Genomic DNA, 26903 nt, shown 5'->3' with positions numbered 1-26903 from the left:
GAGACAGAGAAACCAGCTTGTGGTTTGATCCTAGAATGACCAAGGATCAAACTTCAAGGTCTCCTTGAAGGATCAAACTAAAATCGATGATTTAATAGCAGCGAAGGCATCAGGTTTAACGAATTATGCTGTGCTCAACAAAAAATTTCGAAAAAATTGGTGAACATTGCAGCATTATTTCAAAAAATCCGGAAGCCTAAAGCTGCCGATTTTACATCGAAGTTTTCAGAGAAATATCGTTACAAGGTTCTCTCTAGAATGAAACGAGGACGTACGCATTATACAGATGTTTATTCATTTGTGCTTTAGTATAAACGTGACATTCCTTGCTCAGAACATGGAACATTATAGTTGAAAATTCGCAGTAGTCCCACGTTCTCTCTTCCCGAGATACAGACTCCGATGTTCGCACACTAACACATGCGCACAGCCTCTCATACGTATACTCCTTTGTTCATATAAAATTACAATACTTGAAAAAAGTGTGGTTCACCGTGTCCGATGTGTGCTCGAACGATTAATCATCGATGAACGATCGATTCTCGTACACATCGGCGCACGGCGATCGTGTGTGTACCGTGTGTGAGTGTTTTCGTGTAACGTGTACGTGTCCTAAAAGCGGAAATTTTTACGGAATCAATTCTCCTATGTTTAAGTTCAATTCTGTCGCAGCAAATGCGACCGGTTCTGCCATCCGGGGACAGTCCCTTTAATTGAAGATTCGCTGGTTCGTTAGCACAGTCTCTGCTCTCGCGAGCGTTGAACACGGTACGCGATTGATTCGTGTGTGTTTCATCGAATCTGATAGGTTTCTTCTGCTGTTGAAATCGAGGCTCCGCGATCTAACAAACGGCCTGCTTCTGATACACTGCGAACTAGCCGAACGAAGGGGAAATCGGTTGAGTTCATCGCGTCGCTATCCGCGCAGACACGGAACGTATCCGACCAGACAGATATTCTTCAATGCATTTGATATTAGAAGTTGAGATTAGAAGTGTTTATGCATTATGCATGCTGCTAGTTTCTTTCTTTTGGACTAATTGCTTCCTTGAAGAGTGTTCTCAATTTCTCCCAAAAGAATGTTGAAGCTATATCGTGACATCTCTTCTCAGCTTCGTTTATATCTAATAATTAATTGGACTGCGGATGTTTATGCAATTTTCAATTTTTGCGGGCAATGCTTAAGAAAGTGGAATCGTGTGAAATGTTATTTTCAGTGGCAGTAGTCTTTGTATTGGGTTGGCAAATAAGTTCGTTCGGTTTTTTACATTGTATTAATCACAAAAACCGAACGAACTTATTTGCCAACCCAATAGATCTGAAATAAATAAAAATCGTACTGGATTCTGCGGAATTTTATTTCCCAGCATTTTTTTTTGAACATTTCTTGAAGTCATAATTGCATAAAAAGATCCGCAGTCTTCTAATAATATAGATATTGCAGCCAACTCTTGTAGAGTTAAATGAGAAAACACTTTTACTGACATTTTACTATAAATTATAGTATGAATTAATACTACTGCCTGTGTCGAAACGGTCCGTGTCTGCGGCTAGTATAAATTATAAATCGACCTAACCGTTTAGGTCTCGGCAGCCCGCGGATCCTTATGCTGTCACGGCGAAATGAAAAATCATCCTCGACGAACGTCCACAGAAGGAAAACGTTTATTAAAAAATAAGAGAGTTTGCATAAAGATCCGCAACCATCGGATCGTCGCTTTTGGCTCAGCATCGGTAAACTAAATACAACACACGGTGGGAATGCACGGTTTTACAAAATCTACCATTTGGTACGAGAACGGAGTGCCGGAACCTAAACGTGCAAACTGTTCGAGTGAACGCAATACGAATAATTGTTCCGCCATTCGCAAGGAAAGCCCATAATTGTAGTCCTATTACTTATGTACACTTTACAATATCGCTGGCAGAAATGGGCAAAACACTGTCCTCGAATTACCACTAAAGTTAACATTTTATTTCCGGGATACTGTTCGACATGTTCTTAACTGAATTATTTCCTTGACCAATAAATAATTCGGTCCGAAATGATTTCTAATTGACACTTGAAATAGCATTTTATTTCAGGGACACTGTTCGACGTGCTCTCTCTTTCCGAATTATTTTCTTGATCAAAAATAATTCATGATTTCTAATTGACACTGCGAACGGTTAGGCTCCATTTTGACAGGTTCTTTGAATTATTTCCTGGATCCAAATGGAACCAACTTTATTAAACTGAACATAAATTTGTTTAGAATGTAATGGTTTCTTGCAATGCAGTTCTGTGTTCAATTTGTTCACACATTGACACAAAAATGGTGCAATATTTAGTTGAACACCACGTCTCAAGGATTCAATCGTAATTAATAAAATTATATCATTCTCTTCCTTTAATAATTTCAACAAAAAGAATTCGTCCTAATTCCTCATTTGCACCATTTTTGCATTCAACGGCTCATACGTCACAACTTTTACGTCAAACCAATTTTATATAATTCATTATACATCTGAAATTATAGCACAAATAATAATATTCAAAGATTCCCGTCTTCTATTAAATTGTTTCTTCATTTTCATAACGAAGATGGGCAACGAATAAACGCTTGCAGCGAACGTGATTTTTCTGCATCGATAAAATAAAAATATTTCAGGCAATATTTGCCGCACCTCTGCCAGGCATTCGTCTACCGTCAAACGTGAGTTTGCGGACGCTGACATCACAGTCGTTCCAAGTTAGCGCGATCGTACGATACCACGCTACAACAATGTAGAATACATCAGGGAGTTCCAACTTGTAGCTCGCGATCATATGCGGCACCTTCCCCGCTTAGTTTCTTCTCCCACTCTTAGACTTCGTCGTTGCCGTTGAACGTGAGGCTCTCGGAGGGGAACAAGTTGGAACTCCCCGGAATATATAACAGAGAAAGGAAAAGACAAAGAAGTGGAAGGTAAATAGAAAAACGAAACAGAACGGAGGTGCGGTACAGTTCCGCCGACGCGATTTGTCAATTTGCTCGCTTACGTTAACGATAATAAGTGAAAGTACAAACGATAATAATTATATATAGCAAGTCTAAAAATATGGAAACATTTTTTTGATCCCTACCCTCCCTGGCCGCCTAGCTACCTACGATTCGCATAACCTTCTCCCTCGAACGACCATCTTCTCGCTGTTCGACCGATTTCTCTCGAACCCGTCGAGAAGATTTCCTCGTTCGGAACGTTCCGAAAGTTCAGTTTTATATTTCGTTTATTTAAGAATAAGTAGAAGATAGAAGCGGGCTAAGAGTTCGATCGGATCGAGACTCGATTCGATTAAGTGAAGAAGCACGGATCCGAAGAAGGGTTTCCGAGCGAGTCCCTAAATGACCTCGTAGGTATGTGGGTAAGTACTGTCACCGATTCGCGCCGCTAATCGACGTCGAATCGTTCGTCTAATCGTGTTCTCTGTCTGTAAATGAAACTGTCGCGCGGCCGCAAAAACAAACTAAAATACGAGAAACGACGATTTAGTCGTTTCGACTTCCCTAGACGAGAAACGATAAGTAAGTAGAATCTCTATACAATATATTCCGGAATATAAAAATATTTATACGACTACTATTTAACAAACGTCACTCCTACCCGAGGCGTACCGAGTTGAACTAAAGGACAACGACACGTCGATCCACTCTCTACCGGCTGCACCGGTCATATATTTCTCATTTTATTTATTTACTTCTTTCTTTATTTTTTTGTCGCAGACGCAACGAGATCGAGGAAGCGAGGGTATTGAAACTGGATGACGGATAGATACAGCTTGGTTTTCGTCGAGCAAATGAACTCGGGCTCGATCCGTGTATGTGTGTGTGTGTGTGTGTACCAGACTGCGGATGTTTATGCGATTTTTACGGACAAAATTTAAGAAAGTGGTACTAAATGAAATTTATTTTTCATTGGGAATAACTAGACCGCGGATCTTTATGCGTTTATAGGAGAATTGACTAGATAAAGTTCGAAATTGTTGAACAATTCTTAAAATTGAAGATGTTTCCTATTTCTTGCAATCGGCGCAGACAATTTTTATCTCGCACGAAGATCCGCAGTCTAGTAATAACATTTCGTCGGGAACGTTCTCCTCTTCTTTCGCTCGGTTCCTCTTCAGCGCTCGGATTTTCTTGCGACGGTCGAGTTTCGAAGACTACGCCCCCCGTGGCGGCTGTATTTCTCCTAGGCGCCACGAATTTCGAGGGGGTGTGGCCTTCGAAACTCTGCCGTCGCGAGTAAGTAAATCCGAGCGCTGATGTAGATGAACTGCTGTAAGATATGTTATAATGAGACTGCGGATCTTTACGCGAAATAAAAATGTTTTGCATTGATTGTGAGAAGCAAGGATAACGTAAAAATTGATTTCGTCTCTTACGAGTTTGTTACTTTAAAAGCAACATTACAACGTGAACTTTTTCAATATTTTACTGTTCTATATTTCACCCAACCAATTTCTTCGTAAACGCATAAAGATCCGCAGTCTAGTTACGATCAATTGTAGGTCCAAAATAAATCAAAATCGACCTGAATTCTGTCGAATTCGATGCCCAAGCATTTCCCGAGAATGTTTGCGAACCATAAACGCGTAAAGACCCGCAGTCCAGCGTGTACGTAGGCCGTGAACAGAATTCCTGTAAAAGTTCTCCAAAACCAGAGTGTCGAATCTCGTTAAATTCGTTTCAACGCGCGCGTCTTGATTCTCCCCACGAGCCTATCGCGATACGACGTCTCGCGTGTTCTATCGTCCTCTTTCTCATTATTTTTTTTTGGTATCGTTATTTTTTCTCGCCATTTTAAATAGTATTATGCTCCCTTCACCGGTCTAATTAAACGTTAACTATACCGTAATAAATGTAACAATGTGTTTCAGCAGTCCCACCCGTTAGAAGCAAACGCACAGGCAGCTAGTGATTGGTCAGATGTGAGCTTTTTTCTTTTCTTTTTATCATTTTTTGTATAACTCTGGCTCTTTTCAATGCACGCGGTTCCCGACGTTACTTCCGGATCGAATATTGTTGTCGTTTTTGAGTGAATGGAATGAACGATATGGGCAAAGTTTTCACGACAGTGGTCACCGTAAGAAATCATCCTTGTGGTACAAATACACGCGCCGATACCGTCGCCGATATACGCGCAAACGAAACCCGGCGGTTCCTTTGGTATATCCTCGAGGCACCTGATCCTGTTTTAGCCTAAACGAATGTGGTGGCGGTCGATGTAAAAACGAGAACAATAATGGGATTCGTCCTAGCCACGAATACCCGTTCAACTCTATTGCTTATCTAATCGAAAAAGTCTATATCGTCGCGTGTACGCTCACGCGCTCATTGGAGGGACCATGAGTCTTGAATGGGCCTAAGGCTCCTGGCGAGTTTGTAGTAATTGGCTAGAAATGTTTTCCGTTAGTTTCTTCCGTTTCTTTTTTTTTCGATGCGTGTTGTCGACGATGGTTGTCGTGGTTCTCGACGCTTTACCGATGACGATGATGTGACTCGAGTCTCTAAGATGACTGCGTACCTCTCTACGTTTTATTAGAAATGCCTATGGTGATCTACGCGCACGATGTCCTTCAACTAGCCAGCTTTTCTGTATCACTGGCGCGAAGTAACGTTTACACGCGCGCACATTCTCTTCCTCCACCCGAACTCTTTCCAGTTCCGATCCACGAGGATCTAGATCGTATTCATAGATCGTCTCACGCAGAAAATGCTGAATGCGTCGCAACGTTCGTGTTAGCGGTTTGTAGAAGATTGTCCTTTTTCCACAGATTGTTTGTGTTCGTCTTTTTCTTCGTTCTGGATTATTCGCACGCGCGAAAAGATGAAACTGTTTCTGTTTCAAGGGGAGTTTAGCGGAGAGACCGCAGCTTCAGTCTGAGCACGAAGTAGGCGGTCACTCGGAGGAATAGGACGAAGCCTGCGAGCGCGACAGCATCTACCCAGAAGACTGCGTCCTGCATCGACATCTCCTCGAGGAACATCGTGGGGCTCCTGAAGTGGCAGTAGGGGTCGGAACACTTGAGCTTGGCGCGATTGTAACCGTACACCGATATCATCGCCCCCTCGAAACTGTACCTGACGTACGAGACGTACGAGAGAAACTTCAGGTACTTTGGAATGGCGTCGAAATTCACGAAGAAGCCGGAGAACAGGACGATCGGCACCGACGACACCGGACCGATGAACACTCCGCTCTGAAAACCAACGCATCGCCAGAGTTAGCCGGATCTGTTCGACATTGGGAAACAGTAAACTTTTGCAAAGTCTTTGTATAATGTACAGGGTGTATGACAAAGAATGGTCATCCGTTCTAGGGGTGAATCTATGCACGTTTGTAAGAGAAACTTGTCGCAAAATTGTTTATAACTAGACTGCGGATTCTATGCACTTATGACGAAAATGGACACGTACAATTTGAAGCGGTGGACGAATTAAGAAGATTTAAGGACATCAGTGTATACATAATTATCAGCTTAATAAGACAATTAAAAGAAGACAGAAATTTCTATTTGGCTGCTGTGTTTTTCAATCAATGCAAACACTTCTTATTTTGCATAAAGATCCGCTGTCTAGTAATTAAACATCAACAAGAAGTTTTAGGGACAACTTGACGTAAATTGTTTAGAGATTTTCAATTGAAAGAAGAAACAAAGAGAGTGTTCTTACCTCGACGCTCATCGCTGCGCCTATCACTAAACCGATGGATTGTGACACTAACGCTGTCAATACACATATAGTCAAATACATCATGAACCTATTCGTTTCCAATGGCTGTGACGTCATGAAATATACAATAATGACGTATGCTACGGAGTACACTATCTGCAAGAGAAAGGAACCGTGGATTAATCAGTTCTTATTAATCAGCTCTTAAAGATTGCATGTACCGAGGATATTCTAGCAGATTTTTCATCGTGCGATTATAAAACTTGTTAATTTTAAACTTTTCAATATTCAACGCCCACACATTTTTGGACGAAGAGAAGATAAAAGCTTGTTGTAAGTGATCTTCAGAGAGCTGATTCGCTTTGAAACTCTAGACTAGAATATACTCGAGGGTGTTTTGATTAAATTCATCGTGCTTACCTGAAAGGGGACATCAGCTAGCGTTCTCGCGATATAATAGGATTTCACGGAGTACCAGTAATTTAAATGTTCTCTCACGAACACGACCATTTCCGAGGGGACTGTGAGAAACAAAACGAAATAAGAATCGAACGTAACTCGAGGATGAACGTAAATTCGTTCGACAGACTTACACGTGAGAATGGTAGGCATCATAGCTGTGAACATGAGAAACATCACCGTAAAAAACACGCAGCCGGCGTTGCTCATCACTTGCGAGGCCTCGTTGCCGATGTCGTAATAAATCGCACCGATGAGGAATCCAACGATTATGTGCGAAATCAGCCTTACTCTCGTTAATGTCTGAAAAATTAACAAATCGTTTAAAATCGACAGTTTCACAGCTGTGCGGACGTGAGAGTGGAGTGGAGAATTTTCAACTCGCCATGTCTCTTATCTGCGACAAGAATATCCTCTTGAGCAGAATCCAGAATTGGGTGAAGCTATTCGTTGGGAAGCCGACCGTTTGTTCTATACTCTCCGCGCTGTCCAACAGAGAGGTAGTACAGGAGATCGGCATGTTGATCACAGTTCCTCCGTTCGGCTGTTTCAGCACGCCGTTCGGTATCAGCGCGGACTCGGACTTTGTCTCCTGCTGCGGCGATTCTTTCGCGATGTCATTCGGCAAGGTCTGCACGGCGTTTATCGCTGCTTGGTGGTGTTGATAGTTCGCGCACTTACCATTGTTCACAGCCATCACTAGCTTGTGCACGCATTCCCCGTGCTCGCCGCACGCCACCTCCATCACTGCGCCAAAAATAAATGGTCAGAGGTGCGATGGTCAAACGCTCTTTAACCCTTACGTCAATAACCGGTTCTTTGTCTTAATAAACACTTTGCATAGCGTCATTTTGGCTTATCGCGTTTGCTAGCCAGGAAGACCCTGCCAGATAATATAAATGGGCCCTTAAAAAGTCTGAAGAAGTTCAATTAGAGGAGAGGAACATAAACAATTGTTATGAAGCATACTCAGGGTGGATACCCGGGTATATCCCGCAGGGGGTTCCTGCAGGTGGAAAGGCCGTCTGGATACGGTTAACCGGATCCTGACGGCCGATTCCTGTAAGGGCCTTTGGAGAGTAGCGTCTCCACGGACTCGATGCTCTGGCCTACCAGTGCCGAGAGTGTAGGCCCTCAAACTGGAAGTGGCTTCGGCTAGGAAAGGTCTCAACAGTCGACCTAAACAGGGGCATGTGCGTCGGGGGTTGACGGATCTCCCGGGGTACGTGCGCTACACCCTGGCCGTTGGTTCGACCATCTTGGTGGCAGTGGTTGATAGCCAAATGCTGGCTAGGAGCCTCTCAAGGGCTCCGGCGCGGGTACAACAGCTCGGGTACCGACCTGCTGAGCTCTACAGCTGACGAGCATTCTGGTAGTTCCTGCCCTATGCGGAGGAACGCGCTGATTGGGCGTATCGCCCATGGGGGCCGTGTGGATAAACTTTTAGAGCAGGTGCTTTACGTTAAATCAATCTCGACCCGAGTGGCTGGTTATTGACATAAGGGTTAACATTAGCGGCTCCACCTACCATAATCCGCCGGGTTATGGTAGCCAGGACACTCCAGGCCCATCGACGACAAAAACGGCACCAGACCACCCACGTTCCCTTGGTATATACACTGCCCTTCGGCCAGGAGGTACAGGTGGTCGAACATCTCGAATAAACGCGCGCTGGGCTGATGGATCGTGCAGATGATCGTTCTCCCTGAAACACATCAGTGCTACGGTCTACCAAACATCGAAGTTTCACATTATCTTAAAGATTAGGGTGAAAAATCAGGATTGGAGAGGTTCTAATGGTTATGGTAACAATCGGTTGCTATTACCTCCTCTGCTTAACGACTTGAGCAAACTTAGACACTGGTAGCAAGTGGAGCTGTCCAAACCGGAAGTCGGCTCGTCGAAGAACATCACCGGAGGATTGTTGACTAGCTCCAACGCGATCGACAGCCTCTTTCTTTGTCCGCCGCTGAGGCAGTGGGATTGCGTGTTGCTCGCATCGTTTAGGCCGAGAGTTTCGATGATCTCGTCAACCTAAAACAACCGGATGCGTGTATTAGAACCTCGTCGAACATGAAATCGTTCGATCTTCAGCATCTCCACGTACCACCACTCTCTTCTCCCTGGCGCTGATGTCCTTCCCGAGCTTCAAGTTTGCGGAGACCGTCATTGCCTCGAGAACTGTCAGGTGAGGCAACAGACGATCGTCCTGCATGATGTAGCAAGACATCTTCCGGAATCTTCGCAGATTCCTGTCCTTCCCGTTTATCAGAACGGAACCACTCAAGTGAGAGGTCCTGGAAAGAGAAGCATCGGTTAGATTTTATATATTTGATGGGAAATATACAAGAAGATATTTTGTTTCAAGTGACACATCTTCGTGACACCCGGTAGCCTCGTTAGCATAGATTTGATCTACGCGCAGAATTTTTTACACGCGTCTCTTTGTCACGAAGAATATCGGGACAATTAGTCACTCGAGGAACAGAGTCCCGATGACTCGCAGAATGGATTGCAAAAAGCCCAACTCATCAACTTCGACGGTGATACGTGTGCGTATCAACTGTTACAACCTGGGAAATTATATAGATTATCGTGACTTCTCTACTGATGAGTCTGTTCTGGACAGTTGCATCAAAAGGTTTTGATTTGATTTCAGTTATCGCGTGACTCATTAGCGTCGTAGCTTCCTGGGTGAATAAGTGCTGCAGATTTGATAGCAGCGGTGTACAAAAATTCAGGGACCTAGTTGACTCGTGTGCAAATAAGTCTGCAAAGTTGCATGTAAATATCTCTGTTAGTTCGCTAGGAAAAAATTCCTAAATTGCATGGACCTGACCTAGGTATAAGCTTATGGCTTCCTGGTTGAATAATTATTGCAAATCTGATAGCAGCGGTGTACAAAAATTCGGGGACCTAGTTGACTCACGTCTAAATAAATCTATAAAGTTGCATATAAATATCTCTCTTAGTTCGCTAGGAAAAAATTCACAAAGTGCATGGGCCCAGCTTAGATATGTATAAGCTTATGGCTTCTTGGGTGAATAATTGTTGTAAATTTGATGATAGCGGTGTGCAAAAATTCAGGGACCCAGTTGACTCACGTGCAAATAAGTCTGCAAAGTTGCATGTGAATATCTCTGTTAGTTCATTAGGAAAAAAAGAAATTGGCAAAGTGCATGTACCCTAACTAGGTCGATTGGGAGCAGGCTTGTTGAGAAAAACAGTGGTTCTTGAGAGAACACTCACTTGTAGCCAGCCAAAACGTTCATGAGGGTGCTTTTCCCAGCTCCTGACGGTCCCATAATGGCAGTCAGCCCGCCGGAGCGGAATTTCCCGTTGACGCATTTCAGGATCGTTTTGTAACCTGCAACGCGCAAAATCGCAAATGTATAACAGATTCGGTCGCGTGCCGTCGTGCGAGTTATAGCGGTTTACATTTTTCCGATTCGTTAGTCCTATCAGTTCTATAGATCGGTTCTACGGTTTACGTAACGTTTCACGTTGCCAAAATAGAGTCCGCGGTCTTGCCAAGTTCACGACTCGTTCGTGGAGAATGGGCATAGAAATTTCGTTATGCCGCGAACAGACGAACGGGGATCCTCCGAGTGACCTCTTTTAGAGCGGGTGCAGTTGCACCACTGAAGTGCATCTGGACCGAAACAGGAACCAGCCTGTACGCTACTATTGATTCTTTTAGCTAGGTCGTTCACACACGCTCGTTCTTCAACGAAATGCCTATCGTGCGCGTCTTCGGCAACGCGCATCCCCTTAAGCCTACTTTCCGGGAAGAGCCGTCGGAAAAAGTACTCGATTCTCTCCGGGAATCAATCCAACGATAACTGTACCGTGAAACCACCAACCGACGTCGAATTTTCGACGTTGTTCAAAGTTTAACTACAAATTCTTGTATGTCCGAAGCAAATTTTGACGTGCACGTGGCTGATTTGAAGATTGAAGTATCCTCGTTCCAACGAGACTTTAAACATTGATGTACGATTTTCTTTTCCACTGGTCCATGGAACAAAACGAAACATGGACCAAGTTCGGAGGTGTAAAACAGTCATGGTGTATGTCACTGTAAAGTTGCTAGAAAAAATCGCACATCAATTTTTAAGGTCTCGTTGGAAAGAGGAGAATTCAATCTTCAAATCTGTGGAAGATTCATTCCCGAAACAAATTTTGCAATATTTTTACAGAGGTTTCAATTTGTACCATTTTTGAGAAAAAATGAGTAAATTTTGAGGTGCACGTGGGTGAAGACATTTTTCCCAGAGCGTTGAGAAGAGCGAAAAGAAGAAAAATATTATACAGGGTGAGGCACCTAAGACTTGCAACGAAAATATCTCCGTTGTTTTCAGTAATACAAGAAAGTGTACTACGCAGAAAATGTTTGATTGGTGGAAGTTTTTTTTTCCAGCTCACATTTTCCGATATTTCAAGGTCATCGTCGTTTTTTTAATTGGAACGACGTATTTTGTTTAGTGTAACATTATTGCTGGTGAAAAGACAAATTCAATCGTGTATAATTCTTCAAAAAGCGTAACTAATGTGTAACGTGTAGAGTAAAAGAATTATTCTAATAATTATATATTACTCTTTCATATATTATTATATTAATTATATTTATATGTATAATAGTATATTACTCTATAAATAACAACGCTACGAATGTAGTTCGCGTTTTCACGGTTTCGAACCACCGCGCGAGGGTCCCTTTATTACCGCGGGACACGAAACACTATTTTGTTGTTCTAATAAACGACATTTTCTCAAGAATTTGATGCGAAAATAATGGAACAGCGCGTGCTCGAATTTATTTCCTGTTGTCGTTGCAGAAAATCCGCAGTCTACCGTGCAACTATCTCGAGAAAAATCGCGAGCACACTCGTCGGTGCTTTGCCCCCGGCGTCCTTGCAATCTAGCACTATCAAACTCGTCGCGGAGGTCGATCGCGTCACGATTTGAAGGTGTGAACGGGATCTGTAGCGACGAACCTCTTTTTCTGCCCTCGGACACGCTGTACGCCAGATCCTTGAACTCAATGTCAACCGGTGGCCTCTTCGGCAGGTGCGTCAAAGTAACTGCCGGCCTCTTGCCGTCCTGGCCTGGACTATGATTCGGCACCTTCCTCACGAACATGTTGCTGCACATCGGAACCACCGCGCCATTCGACGATGCGTTCCCATTGCAGTTGCAGTGGAGATTGTTCTGCGAGCCGCTGCAACAGAGAATGTTTCGCGTGAAGCTGCACGAGAAAATTAGTCGATGTTTCCTCGGACTGCTGTTCATGAAACAAGACAAAGAAAAACGGGAGAAAACTCGCGAGCGAATTTTCCTCGCTCGGAGTTGACTGGCTGAGACTGGTTCGACAAATTAGAGGATCGCTCCCGTTCCCAACGGCTCCGTGCTTAAATGAAACTAATAGAGGCTCGAGTCACTACGCGACCCGCGCGACTATACTAGACTATACTCGCACGTACACATAAATAATTGTGCACATAAGTTCGCGGTCGACTCGCAGTTATTTTGATCCTTTGTACTCGGAGCTATTTTAACTTGGAAATTGGATAGTTGGGCCTGGAATATTTCCATTCTCCCTAATTCTTTAAATAACTCAAACAATACTTAAATGTTTAGTAATTGGTTACTAAAGTAATGTTCTTCATGCATTCGATAGAATTTAGTGCGATTTTCATTCGTTTTGAATCTACAAAGGCTGTTTCCATTAAAAATAGGATTTCGTTAATTCCACTATCTTAGAATTTGTCTACAAAAATTGGAAATCGCAAATATACCCAGTCTATTGATTAGATACCAACATATTTAATAATGTAAACAATATTTTAGTTCGAGTGCTAATGGTTAATACCGAGGGAATTTAGCCTGTCTAGCGTCTATCATTTTGCGACGAGGATCGAACTCCGTGACAAAAGTCGCGAGTTCCCGGCTTAGGAGGCTAATTCGTCGTTCATGGTTGCGCTGCATGTAGACCGACCCGTGGTATCGACCATTTCTCATCCTCTAACCGAAACCTTAAAACCAAGTTTCGAATGGCAGATTATGTTACGTACGATTGATTGGGCTTCTGAAGTTTAAACCGACACGAGCTCGTCGAAAAAACGGACCTACAGTAAAGTCTTGATCTAAGAAATACGTACATCCCTTCCACTGCTTCCGCCGCGGTCACGTGACGCGTTTATTTCAAAGTTGGGACTTGCAGACTTAAGACATTGCAAACTTGGAGCTTTGTAGGCTTAGGACCTTGTACATTTAGGGCTTTGTGGAGTTAGGTTCTTTCAAACTTGGGACCTTGTAGACTTAGGTCCTTGAAAACTTGGGACCTTGTAGACGTAGGGCTTTGCAGGCTTGGGACCTTGAAAACTTGAGTCCTTGCAGACTTGGAACCTTGGAAAGTTGGGGCTGTGCAGGCTTAGGACCCTGTAGATTTAGGGGTTTGTGGACTTAGGTCCTTGCAAATTTGGGGCCTTGTCGACTTAAGCCTTTTGCAGGCTTGGGACTTTATAAACTTAGAGCTTCGCAGGCTTAGGCCCCTCCAAAGTTGGAACTTGCAGGCTTAGGACCTTGTAAACTTAGAGCTTTGCAGGCTTAAAATCTTGTAGATTTAGGGCTTTGTAGACTCAGGCCCTTGCATACTTGGCACCTTGAAAACTTGGGCCCTTGCAGACTTGGGACCTTGGAGAGTTGGGGCTGTGCAGACTTGGAACGTTGGAGACTTAAGAATTTGTGGTGCTAGTGCCTCGTGAATTGACAGCTCGGACAGTTAGAGTCCCACTAATTGGTACTGGTAGAGAGAAGGTAACTCTTTCCCCTTACTTCCCGTGAGGCTTACGGGTTTTTTCCTAGATCAAGGCGTCGCAGTATTTGCTCGCTCGTGTTACATACTTGATTTCCGATTAGGCGATCCCTAGAGGAGACGCACATCCTATGCACACCTGTGACACGAGCGCAAAGTTTACAATTCGCCAAGGTCCACGTGAACTCTTTACCGCTCGAACTTTTGCCACTGATATCGATCCCACGCAAAGGCACGTAAGCGACCGTCCATAAGTATCCCAGTAATTTTAAATGAATAGCTGAATGAACCGATCGATCCTGCGATACTTTATATTTGAACACAATGAACACTGGCTTTGAACGGCCAGCGAACATAAATGTGGAAAGGCTTTCTGCACGGTTTCTGCCTGAACCTGAATATTATTTTTAACCATTAAGTAATACGATATTTTGCTCGTACTTTGTTGTAAATCATCGATTTATTGACATCGTATATTTGTGCTGAATCCAAGGCGACCATAAGTATTGTCTCGATGGCGGGACTGTGTTTAATGTATTTATGAGATTCGAGAACAGTGTTTTTGTTAGAGCCTCCCTTAATGTATGCGAGGAAGCGGGAACGCTATCGGGTAAGTTCATGAGGGTCACCGGAGACGAAACGTTGGGGGATTTTCTCGTTCTCGACATTTGCTTACCACTGTACGTCCCATTAGATTTGAAAATGCTTAATTGCATTCGAGGTAGTGACAATCGGTAATTCAAACACTTCATACATTTATTATGCACAGCGTTGCCTCCTAGAATAGCTCGAGTGCTCCGATACCTCACTTCGCTACCCTAGTGACCTCGCCCTCCTACGAAAAACTACCCTCCCCGGTGCGGGTGCACTCCAAACTACTCAAAAATCATTTTGTCACCCCCACGATCCCTTATCAATACCTTGTATTCACTTATTTGTAAATAGCAAAATAATAGAACGCGAGAGCTGAGATATGTTTTCTCCCAAAAAATGCACCAATTCAAGCGACTCTAAAACCATTGACAAATTTTTTTCGGGAATAGATCTTCCACAGAGTTGAACATTTAAGTCTCCTCTTTCCAACGAGACCTTAAAAATTGATGTACGATTTTTTTCCACTGTTCCATGGAACAAAAACGAGGACCAAGTTCGGAGGTAAAACAGTCATGGCGTATGTCACTATAAAGTTAGAAAAAATCGCATATCAATTTTTAAGGTCTCCTTGGAAAGAGAAGACTTCAATCTTCAAATCTGTGGAAGATTCGTTCCCGAAAAAAATTTTGCAACATTTTTACAGAGGTTTCAATTTGTACCATTTTTGACAAAAAAGGTATCCTCGGTTTCTGATTTGTTACATCATGTAAAAATATATATGAAGAAAAAGAACAATGCTGTTCGAAAGTACAATCTCCAAGCTTCAAAATGAGTGGAAGTTCATCGCCGCACGATTATTTTTTACGATACGACAACGGGTTGAATATCGTCAATTTCTCGAGAACCGGAAAGGATTTAGTATTTTTACTGTTCAATCGACCGAACATGGTCCTAGTTTTTGTTGCACGGAACAGTGGAAAAAAATCGTGCACCATTGTTTAAGGTCTTGTTGGAAAGAGGAGACTTCAATCTTCAAATCTGCGGAAGATTTATTCCCGAAACAAATTTTTCAATGTTTTTACAGATTTTCCAATTTGTACCATTTTGAGAGAAAAATAGGTCGTCAGGTTCTGATATGCTACGTCATAGAAAAATATCTTAGCGGAAAAAGATCGAAGCTGTGCTAAAGTAGAGTCTTTAAGCTTGAAAATGAGTCCAAGTTCATCGGCGCACGATTGTTTGTTACGAAACGACAACGGGTTGAATATCGTCAATTTCTCGAGAACCGGAAATGTGGGTTACGCGGGTAACATATCCACCGCTTTAAAAAAAGAGAGTCGCAACGTGTTAATAAATAAAATGGGGCTAAGCTAGGCTGACTGGTTGGGATTGAATATCGCAGTTTGCTGCATAATTAAACAGTAAAATCCGTACCGCAAAACCCGGGGCGACGGTACAATCAGAAATGGCGGTGGAATCGGTGGGACAAGCGAAGATCGAGCAATTCGGCCGCGTATCGATCGTAAATCCGATATCGACGTGGAAAACTTGTGTAAAGCCGTCGGTGGAGTGTCGCAATTTGTTTTGCGGAATTGCGCTGTTCAAATTGGGGACACGTGCATTCGCGAGAGCCACCTGCAGAAATCAGGAGGGCTCGATAAGAGCGTAAAAAAATACAAGAAGCTCGGAATCTATCGGCGCCTTTGTTCTCCCGCGGACAATAAACACGGACGTGTTCCACGTTCTCACGATCGAGTCAGTGTACATAAAGAGGAGAAAGAAAGAAAAAATGTCCGAGAGGTAGCCTGCGCCTTAACGCGATCAATGGGAGGACCTTGGGTTCCGTTTTAGACATATTTGGGAAGGTGTAGTATACTTCGCGTGCTCGATGCCGACTCGATCGTCGACTCATTCATTGTTCGCGCCGTGAAACACTGGGAACAGAATTTCTGGTTCGAGCGCATAGCGAAAGCAAAGGTCACGGATGTAACTAGGAGAAATCCATAGTCGATGACTTCATTCTCCGACCATCGAGAAAATTTCTGTGGTTGCCAGGAAAAACGCCGCTTGTCACAATTTGAAAGAATTTGAGCTTATGCATTAATTGAGCTTTACATTAGGTTATTGCATATCAAATGTCCGCTTTTAGAAGGCAACATTGTAATGTATAGGTCTATTGTTACTAAACGTACCACGACCGGTTCAAGATTTTTTTGTTTCACAATTAATAAAATTATAAAGATGCCTTCATAAGAAATGATTTAATGAATATCTTTATTAGAGTACATGTTATATAATAAGAATCGCGCAAAGTCTAAATGGATTAATTCTTGTCATTTGTATAGGCAACCACGTGCCTGTTACTTTTATAGCTCGATACGTTTAGTGTTAATATCCTATGTTCAATTTTAATTGCGATGTATCATCTTATGTAATTTTAAGCAATGGTCTGTTGATTCGTCTTGTTGTACGAAACCTGCTCAACGAATTTCACAGGCTTGCTCCATCCGAAAAAGAGTTGACAACTCAATAAATAAGCAACCGAAATGACTTCCTCATCAATAATTATTATGAACAAGTGAAAAGAAATTAGTCATGATCGATCGAAGTCAATTTCTCTCATCGATAACTATTATGAGGGATCGAAATAAATTGCTCTCGTCGATAACTGTTATGAGCGGTAGAAATAAATTTCTTTTATTGATAACTGTTATCAGTGATCGAAATGAACTTCTCACATCGATAATTGTTATGAGCGATCGAAATGAACTTCTCTCGTCGATAACTGCTTTGAGTTAACGAAACAGTTTTTCTTCATCGATAACAGTTATCGTGGAGGATCCAAATTTTTGGACACTAACAATTACTGTTATTTGTAACCAAATAGTATGAAAATCGATATCGACATTATCTTAAATTTCAATAACAATCGACTTTTTATTAATGATTTTTATCGCAGAAAATTGTAGAATAACTGTTGTTTTTGGCCCCTGGTCAAAAGTATGTGACACATGTGGCGTTCTTCCTGACAACCACAGAATTGTACACGAGGAAAAATTACTTCTCCGCGATCGTCGAGCTTTGTTCGACTGCTCGACTCGCAATTCCCTCGATTGCCAGGTTAATGGCGAATCTTCCGCCATTATTCCGCACTCTTCGAAAGTGTCTTTTCAATCGGAGAGCTATCCAATCTAGTTTATGCAGAACTTTGTCAATGGCACAATATCCCTATGCTCGAGTACATGCGAGGGAAGACTGTATCAAAGATTTAATCACCCGAAGAGCATGTGCTTTGGTGAAGATGCTATAAATGTAGCGTGCTATACATTTTTCGACGTATGTATCATTGAGATGTTCACAGAATTGCTAGGAACGTTGGAGATGCATTGGTACAATGAGATACAGCTTCAGACAACTTTATCTTCCGGTTCTTTCTTTCCTCTTATCGCTGCTACTGTTTGGTGTGGGTATTTGCGAGATGAGTTGGATGTTTCTAACTGTTTGAACGGTTTCAGGAAGTTAGGCGAAGTGCAGGAGGGATTGGGGTGGAACAGCTGGAACCAGGTGTTCGAGGTTTTCCGAACAGCTGGCAAGACAATCGAAGACATCGATGGATGTTTAGGTACGTTGGTAAACAGCCATTATGAGAGCGATTATTCAGTCGAATTGGAATGGGAATTGAGGCATTGCAGATGGTAGACCTGGGAATTTACTTTTGGGAAAACTGAACTGGTGTGCTTTGCGGGTGCATATTTGGCGTCCGGGAAAAGCTCGAGTGCTTTTCAAGGATTTACTGTCGTCAAAAGGTAAAAATTAGAGTCTTCTGCAAGTACTTTGGCCTTAGAAAATAAAATTTTGAGTGCTGTACGAGTACTTGGGGCCCAGAAATTCCAAATTAGAGTGTTCTGCAAGTACTTTGGGCCCAGAAATTAAAAATTAGAATCTTCTGCGAGTAACTGAGGCCCAAAAAATAAATATTGGAATCTTCTGCAAGTACTTGGGCCCAGAAATTCAAAATTAGAGTGTTCTGCAAGTACGTAGGACCCAGGAAATAAAAATTAGAGTGTTTTGCAAGAACTTTCGGCCCAGAAAATAAAAATTGAAGTGTATTGCAAGTACTTTGGACCCAGAAATTAAAAATTAGAGTGCTCTGCAAGTACTTGGGGCCCAGTAAATAAAAATGATTAACTCTGCACGTCGTCACGGGGACAAAAAATTCGAAGGTTCCCCGGGAATCCGGTAAAATGAAGATTCTATTTCAATCATCAGCCGACTCAGCTATAAAAGTAATTAGAGAGTGCAGTTCCTCAGAGATCAGTATCGCATGAAATTCAAATGTTTCACGACTTTCGTATCAGCAGCAATTCCGAAAAGTGTTGACGCTCACGATTCTTTATCGGTGGAACGCAAAACAACGCTCGTTCCCATGTGGCCCTCTACACGATATGCAAAGTATAAATAGCTAAATAGAACAACGAACGTTTTTATCTCGGAACGTTTCCGTTTAGTATTTTCTTTCTCGACTTTCATGGTTCCCCCGTATTAGTCATACGTGACAGAAAAGACAGAACTCGTGGTTTACCTGACGACTGCATTGTTGAGGTTTTCCAGGTGAAGCGAGGGCGGAGGAGATTTAATCGTCACCTGATGGCTGCTGCCAGGTATGAATTGTACCTGCTCGTCGCCGCTGTACCTGGGCCCTCCTCCATCGCTCAGAGTGAGATTCTTCAAATCCGCCATCATCTGCTGATGCTGCAACACGATAACGCTAGTTAAAATTCGTGGCTCGTCGCGTTTGACAACGAGGCAGCAAGAACTCGGAAATCTCAAGGTTTATTTTCAATTTTTTTAAATTAGAAAAATTAAAAATGGTCAACTTCAGTTTCTCCTTGGCAATTACTTTTTTCCATACATTAACTAGTACACTAATCCTTCTAACGTCTCAAAAAAGAGCTCGAGTCGTCCGGTTCGATATTGAACAAGTTGTTACACTATACTTTTCCCAGGCAAATTTTCAATTTTTTAAAATTAAAAGAATAAAAAATGGTCAACTTTGCTTTCTCCGTGGCTATTAATTTTTCTTATACATTAACTAGTACACTAATCCTTCTAACGTCTCAAAAAAGAGCTCGAGTCTTCCGGTTCGATATTAGACAAATTTTTAAACTATGAACTTCACTTTCTTCTTGGCAATTAGCTATTTTCATACATTACCTAGTACACTAATCCTTCTAACGTCTCAAAAAAGAGCTCGAGTCGTCCGGTTCGATATGAAACAAGTTGTTAAACTATGAACTTCACTTTCCTCTTGGCAATTAACTATTTCCATACATCACCTCCTGTACACTAACCCTTTTAACGTCTGAAGAAACCCTCAATTCAAGTTGTTAAACTATAATTTCCCCAGTTCTCGCGGTCTCCTTGTCAGATTCGTTCATAGCATCGACTCCGCTTCATTCTCGACTGAAATCGTTTTCTCTTCGCCGAGTTGATTCAGGGAGCAGCGATCAATCGGATCGCAATCGCGATCTATGAAACAAACGTCGGCCGTCCGATGCGGAGGGGAGATTTTCATCGTTCTCGTGTCAGCTTCTGGTTCTCTCGCGTCGATGAATCACGCGCATTTAAAAGCAAGGTCTCCGGAGCTGTCAAAACGGGTTCGCGGACAAAGCACTTTCTCCTTTTTCGTCCCCGGTAGCAACGTTCCCTTCTTCTCTTACTGCGCGGCGCATTAACCGGCGATAAATCCTAGCATGATCTATAAGCTAGTCGCGAGAGCGGTGAATAAACCGGACGAGGTTCTAAACAACACGAGGTTCGACACTGGAATGATTTTCAAGTGCTCGATCCTCGACTTGGCGAGATAGAGAAAATATTTCGGACATTATCTCGCGCGGTTATTCAAGATCGTCGGATAATCGACAATTAGACGGTGTAAATTAATAATGATCTGGTAGCGTTATCAACCAGCTGGAAATAGTTCGATTACAGGCTTATCTGTCGATCACTGTTTTTACTAAACGTATTCCGATTATCTCGATCGTGATACCGAAAATACGTCCACCTTTCCACCATGTCACTGTGGAGATTCGAACATGTTCGAACTTTGTCTGGTCTGTCAGGGTCCTTGACGCGGCAACGTCCTCTAATCTGGCGTCTTGATAACACCGCGGCTAATAGGCCAAAAATTGGCAAGACGCCGAGATTCCTTTTCCTCGAAGCACAGATATCGAGACAGATATATTCCCGTTGTTTATCGTCCCTGTCAGACAATAAGCAAATCCACCCGGGCAATTTCGATCGGCCGTTATCCAACGTACCAGTACAAAGTGTAAGTATATGATAACAATGATCGCGATGCACAAATCCGGTCCCGGTTCCGTGTCTATGTACAGTGACTCCCACTAATATTCGGACACTTAAAAACACCGTAACTTTTCAAATATTGGACTATGCGATTTGAACTTTTTTGGAAAGATAGAGCAATTAGTTTACTACAGGATGTGAACAGAAATTTTTTCAAAAATTCCATTTGACCGGAATTGTAGAGGAAATACTAAATGTTGCATTTTACAACTTTTTTATGCGGGCCTATATTGAAATTTTGAAAAATATGTTTTGTAGATCTTTAAACGCTTGTAGCTCATTGCAACGTCGACCGATTTTGACGAAATTTTCAGGATATGTTTAATTGAAACAGATCTACAAAACGTAATTTTTAAATTTTCAATATAGGCCCACGTAAACAAGTTGTAAAATGGATCTTTTAGTATTTTCTCTACAATTCTCCGACCAATTGCAATTTTCGAAAAAATTTCCTTTCGCATCCTGTAGTGAACTAAGTGCTCTAGCTTCTGAAAAAAGTTTGAATCGTATAGTCCAATATTAAAAAGATTATCGCGTTTTCTAGAGCGTCCGAATATTAATGGGAGTCACTGTACGTTGTTATGGAAATTCCGAGGATGTTCTCCATTCGGAAATAGCCGAAGTCATACACGCGATTTGAACAATTGCTTTACCGTCATTCGAAATAATGTTTCACATTATTAATTAATAATGTTTATGTATCGCATGAGGTATCGTGTCAATTTCATATCCATAAAATGAAAAAGATCATATATTAGGTTGGAATAAAAATTCGTAGCGTTTTTAAATTAAAGCTCAGTGATAAAATTAGGATATTTATACATAGAATTGTTCAGTGACATATTTTCCATTCTCTTCTATTATTTTCGGCCATGTTTTTTTAGGTGACTGGTGGTCAAAATGATAAGGCACCTCAAGGTTTTTAGCAATCAACACTGATTTGTACATTACAGTCGGTGTACAAAGTATTCGTACATCTTTTAAAAACGAACAAATTTTTCAAAATTGGTCTCAGCAGCTTCAGTTTTTTTTCAGACATTAGAAGGGTTAGTTTACTAGCTAATGTGTAAATAATTTTTTTTTTGTAATTGTTATTGGTCGCAATTAGGAAGGGAACAGTAAAGACCACGATTTTTAAATTTTATATCTGTGCCTGTAATTTAAGTGATGTTTAATTTTCGAGTTAAAATAGCTCCGACTGCACAGGGTTGAAAATCTAAAAATTCAAACATTCAAAAATGTTGAATGTTCGACTGTTAAAGGATTCGCGAGTTAATTCAACAATAATTTTTGTAGCGAATATTTACTTTTCTGTGTAACCAGTTACGCGGAAAGGAATGCGAGTGATTGCGAGATGTGTGAACGCCTCAAAAGAGAGATTTCAAAGAAACCGAGGATCGAATAGATCTTCTCGGGTCGGAGTAGAACGATCGACCGTTCGCGAACACGTGCGAAAGCCTCTGCGCACGTGACACACGCTGACGCGCATCTTGCGACGCATTTTCCCATTGATACCTTTGAGCGGAATCGCTGAACCAAATACTGTCGCTTCTGCGCTCGCACTTTTCGCGAAACTTGCCAAGAACGCGCTGATTCTACACTGCATTTACTGTCGACTTCCGTTTGCTCGCTCTATTGATCCATTTTTTAACGATGTCGCTGCCAGAATTTGTCCTCGCTGTTCAAATCTTTCGTTAACTCTGTAGCCAAATCGTGAAATGTTCAAATCCACGAATATGAGAACTAATTAGGAAATTATTAAAGCCTTACAAATCAGGGAGTAATCATGATTAAAGACTTCTATCAATTTTTCAATGGCGAAGGTAATTTCACAAGACAATTTTATTAATTTCTTTAGAGACTGTTGTTGAAAAGAAAATTGCTTCCTTCAGATAGGGTATCGTTATCGAAAAGATGGCTTCCTGTATTTAAAGTGTCGATACAGTCACGGAGTCTCTGATTATTATTTCAAAGTGGATCAAATTGATTCGGCTATGTTCGAGTAAATTGCGCAATCTAATTTTTCTTTTTTGTATTTAGCTTGAAATCAGGGGACGACGTCAAATTGAATTTAATGAATAACCTTTTGCACTCGACGCTATTTTATCTGCAGATATTCGGCATATCTTCTGACCTATAAATTGGACGTATCTACGCGTATCACGCTCGTGTTTTAGCAATGGATTAAACACGAGCGAATTTAGAGATATACAAGCTGTCTTGAGCTGTACACTCGGTTCGGTTCAATGGATTACTCGTCTCGCACGTGTGAAAATCGATTATTTACTAGCATCTGAAATATTTATGCATCTTATGCATTTATGACGAAAATAGATGCAACGGAAAATTGGAAAAAATGAATTCAAGATGTTTATGTAACTCCCGTTTTCTTAATTTGAAGCAGACGATTTTTTTCTAAATATCGTCAGTCTAACAATTATTTAAATTTTCTAGGCGAGACGAATCTGATCCGAGACTCCAGTGTTCGACTAAACGAAGATCTTTATGGATCGCTGAATCAGAGATTTCCAGCAATGAATCAATCACAAGCATTCACACAAATATTGTCTTGACTGGACTTTTTAGTGACGCTCGTTTCACATCGTGGAATTAATAATTACTAATTACTCACACTGAGGATACTGTGAACAGTATATCATTGAAATGATATTCATTAACATCAAAGACATAAATTGACATCAAAGACATAAGTTGATATCAAAGACAAAACTGTCTTCGCTAAATGTTCAACAACGCCGACCTAGTTGCGGAGCAGTACTGCACAACTCGCAGTGGGAATAAATCTTTACGATCGGTAGCAATTGTCCAACTTTCTCAGAAGTGGCGAAGACCCGAGCTAGAGGGATTTCTCTAGATCGGTGGATCACAGACAGGCCGCGTGTAAAGATCGGCCTTTATCGCGGGGGAATATCGATCGGGCCCGCGATTGGCCGCGAACGTTTAGACGGTCAAGGATCGCGGTTGATATTTTTGTCTGTCGGCCAACAAACTCGCACATGACGAAGAGGACGACGCATTATGTCAGTACAGTAAGTCCTCAATTTACGGTTAATTCGTTCCAGTGCTTTCCACGAAAGCGCCACCGCTGAAAGGTTTTCTCGCAATCTCTTTTTCAATCTCGTTTCCAACATTTATTCAAACAGTATACATATGTATATTTAATTTTGCATTCAAATATGATCGTATAATAGCTACGTCTATTCAAAATAAAACAATAAAATCAAGCTCTGCAAGAGTGGGGAGAGCACTGGAGTGCTCTGCAAGTAACTGGGACCCAGAAATTAAAAATTAGAGTGCTCTGCATGTAACTGGGACCCAGAAAATAAAAGTTAGAGTGCTCTGCAAGTAACTGGAGCCCAGAAAATAAAAATTGGAGTACTCTGCATGTAATGGAGGCCCAGAAAATAAAATTAGAGTGCTCTGCAAGTACTTGGGATTAAAAATTCGAAGGTTCCACGTGGTATCGCGAACATTTATTCAAACATTATACATGTGTATATATTTAATTTTGCATACAAATATAATCGTACAATAGCCTACATCTTGTCAAAGTAAAACAATAAAATCAAGCTGGACCTACAATTACTCAATCTCTTGTTTCCAATATTTATTCAAATATTATATGTAAATATTTAATTTTCCATTCAAACACTATTATATACTAGCTACGTCTAGTCAAACTAAAACAATCAATTCAAGCTGGAAGCTTGTACTATTAAATTCCCATTTTGTTGAAGATAAGTAAGTGTCCGGTGATGTATGGACGGGAGTGTGCTGATTCGAAAGGAAAATTCAAATAAGCCAACAATGTTCATAGAAAATTATCACGCATAAATACATGAATGCCTGTTCTGTACACAAGCGAGCACTTATCTTCGCTTCTGCCACACATGTACCGACCGGACTTCGTATTCTATGCATTTCTGACAGAAACCGGCTCTTACAATCTAAAACAGTGGACATCTAAAAGTATACAATTAAAAGAAGCATCAAATTTTCATTTATGTTCTATGTTTTGCAATCAATGCGAACATCTTTCGTTTCGCGTAAAGATCCGCAGTCCAGCACCGACAAAGCTCCCGTTCTCTGAACCAAAAACCGAATACATCACAGTTCGGAATTGGTTTTCCGCGTAAGTCGAGGACTCTGTAAATTCTTACGCACGGATCGATCGGGGCCCAGGGGGTGGTGTCGGGTTCAACAAACCTGGATCTATTCCGGTGTCCCTATGCGAGACCGCATTAATCTCATAAAATCGGCGCCTCGGTTCGATCATTCTGCTACACGTGCAGCGACTCGGTCAGGGGTTAGAGAGTGGTGCTCGTTAGTGGGATCGATCCGCGAAATATCGCGTTTATCTGGCAGCCGAAATCCGCGATGTTGATATCTCCATAGTCGCGGGTGAAGGGTAATCTCGAATCTCGGTCGGGGATTTCGAACGAAACGCAGGTTTTCCTGCCAAGAGCGAGCTGCCAAGAGAGTCGAACCGAACCGAACCCCATCAGTATCTGTTCAACATCGACTGATCAATGATTCACGACGAATTATCCGTTTCTTTCCCGGAGGAGGAAACGCAAGGAGAAGCTCTCGGCGGACAAAGTAACTGGGTCATCGTGTAATATGCAAAGAAAACGACAGCGAGAGGCGTGTGAGCACGTTCGTCGACGGTCGACAACATTATAAATAGTCCGCACACGGATTCACAATCGCGTGTTAGGACTGCGTCCTCGAGCAGCTCTGGCGAGGATAGGTCGCGGGCGGTTATGGGACAGAGCTCGGACAAAGGAACGCAACCCTCCAGATGGGACTGGTTCGATCAAACGCACACCGTTCGAGGATAAACGTTGACTCACCATAGGTCGAGCGTAGACTTCGGTAATCTAGCAGCGTCCGGACTCATGCCCCAAGGATGACGCTGTACATCCTCCGGTTGTACGCCCCTTGCTTGCTAACCACCTCACGCACAGTGTTCCCCGTGTACTCGATATGGGATTCACAACGAAAGTAAAACAGACTACGGATCCGGACGATGGGCCTACTCGTTACGAGAACCGTTTAATCCTCGCCTTCGCTTTGCCGACGATCGATGAGCCGCGAACGGAATCGCGGGACAGCATTCGCTCCCGAGGGTTCCGCGGGATATCCCTCCGATCTCTCTCGAACTATCTTTCGATCCACGTAACCACGAACAACGATCGAATCGCGAACGCGACCAACCGATTCGCCGTGCGAACTGCGACTGACAGACGCGAGGAACGATCGGTCGACGCAACACTCCTCGGAATCAGCTGTCGCTCTATGCACCACCGTCCGCCTCTACCAACCAAATGAACTGAGCTACCTCGACACGGGACCAGGGACGGCTACGATAACCGGTGCCCTCTCCCTCTCGCGCTCCTCTTCGCACAATCCTTTCATTACCGATGACTCAGGATCTCACAATTACTTCTTGGAAATTCTTCGATCTAGACTTTGGATCTAACCGATTACCAGACGCTGGTCCTCGAGTGCTCTTTCCGATCAGGCACGATCGTCCCGATCTATGTACTTGGATGCAGATCGGTACCGGAAACGCTGAAGATCGACGGGGATCATCGTTATATAAATTCCCAGGGAACGGAAGTCGATGACTCCGGGGTTTCTCGATGTTATTATCTGTAATCACACGACTCGGGTCATTTTCTTTGTGTATATTTAGAGACGTTGAAGGTCGCTGCAGGAGAACACTGTTTAAGGCGGTATTATAACTAGAAAGGGACTAGAATCTTGGTACTAGATTTTGGGTCGAAATATGGGTTTGCGTGCTTCGGTTGTTTGACCTTATTTGAGCACCTTTTGGGCTGGGGAGGGCTCATTCTAAAGAGGAAGGTTCATCGCAGTGCGCTCTGGTCATGATTTTAACGAGATTATGTTTATATCTAATAATACGAGGGCCCAAAGTAGAGAAAGAAATC

The 26903-nt window shown here is 42.3% G+C and overlaps 1 protein-coding gene across 1 annotated transcript; it reads right to left on the bottom strand.

Annotated features, from left to right (window-relative positions):
* Positions 1-272: 272 nt before the first annotated feature.
* On the bottom strand, positions 273-26602 carry Atet (ABC transporter expressed in trachea). The gene is made up of 12 exons (XM_076440158.1): positions 25803-26602; positions 19145-19314; positions 12149-12372; positions 10401-10518; positions 9259-9448; positions 8978-9185; positions 8680-8856; positions 7537-7898; positions 7286-7454; positions 7113-7213; positions 6693-6848; positions 273-6220 (listed from the first exon to the last, which is right to left on the bottom strand). The coding sequence occupies exons 1-12, from the start codon at positions 25803-25805 to the stop codon at positions 5876-5878; spliced, it is 2223 nt and encodes a 740-aa protein (XP_076296273.1). The 5' UTR covers positions 25806-26602; the 3' UTR covers positions 273-5875.
* Between the last annotated feature and the right edge of the window lie 301 nt (positions 26603-26903).

This window comes from Lasioglossum baleicum, chromosome 16 (genome assembly GCF_051020765.1).
Source record: "Lasioglossum baleicum chromosome 16, iyLasBale1, whole genome shotgun sequence".
NCBI lineage: Eukaryota > Metazoa > Arthropoda > Insecta > Hymenoptera > Halictidae > Lasioglossum > Lasioglossum baleicum.
The sequence above is the reverse complement of the archived record's forward strand: the minus strand, read 5'-3'. Positions and strand labels throughout refer to the sequence as shown.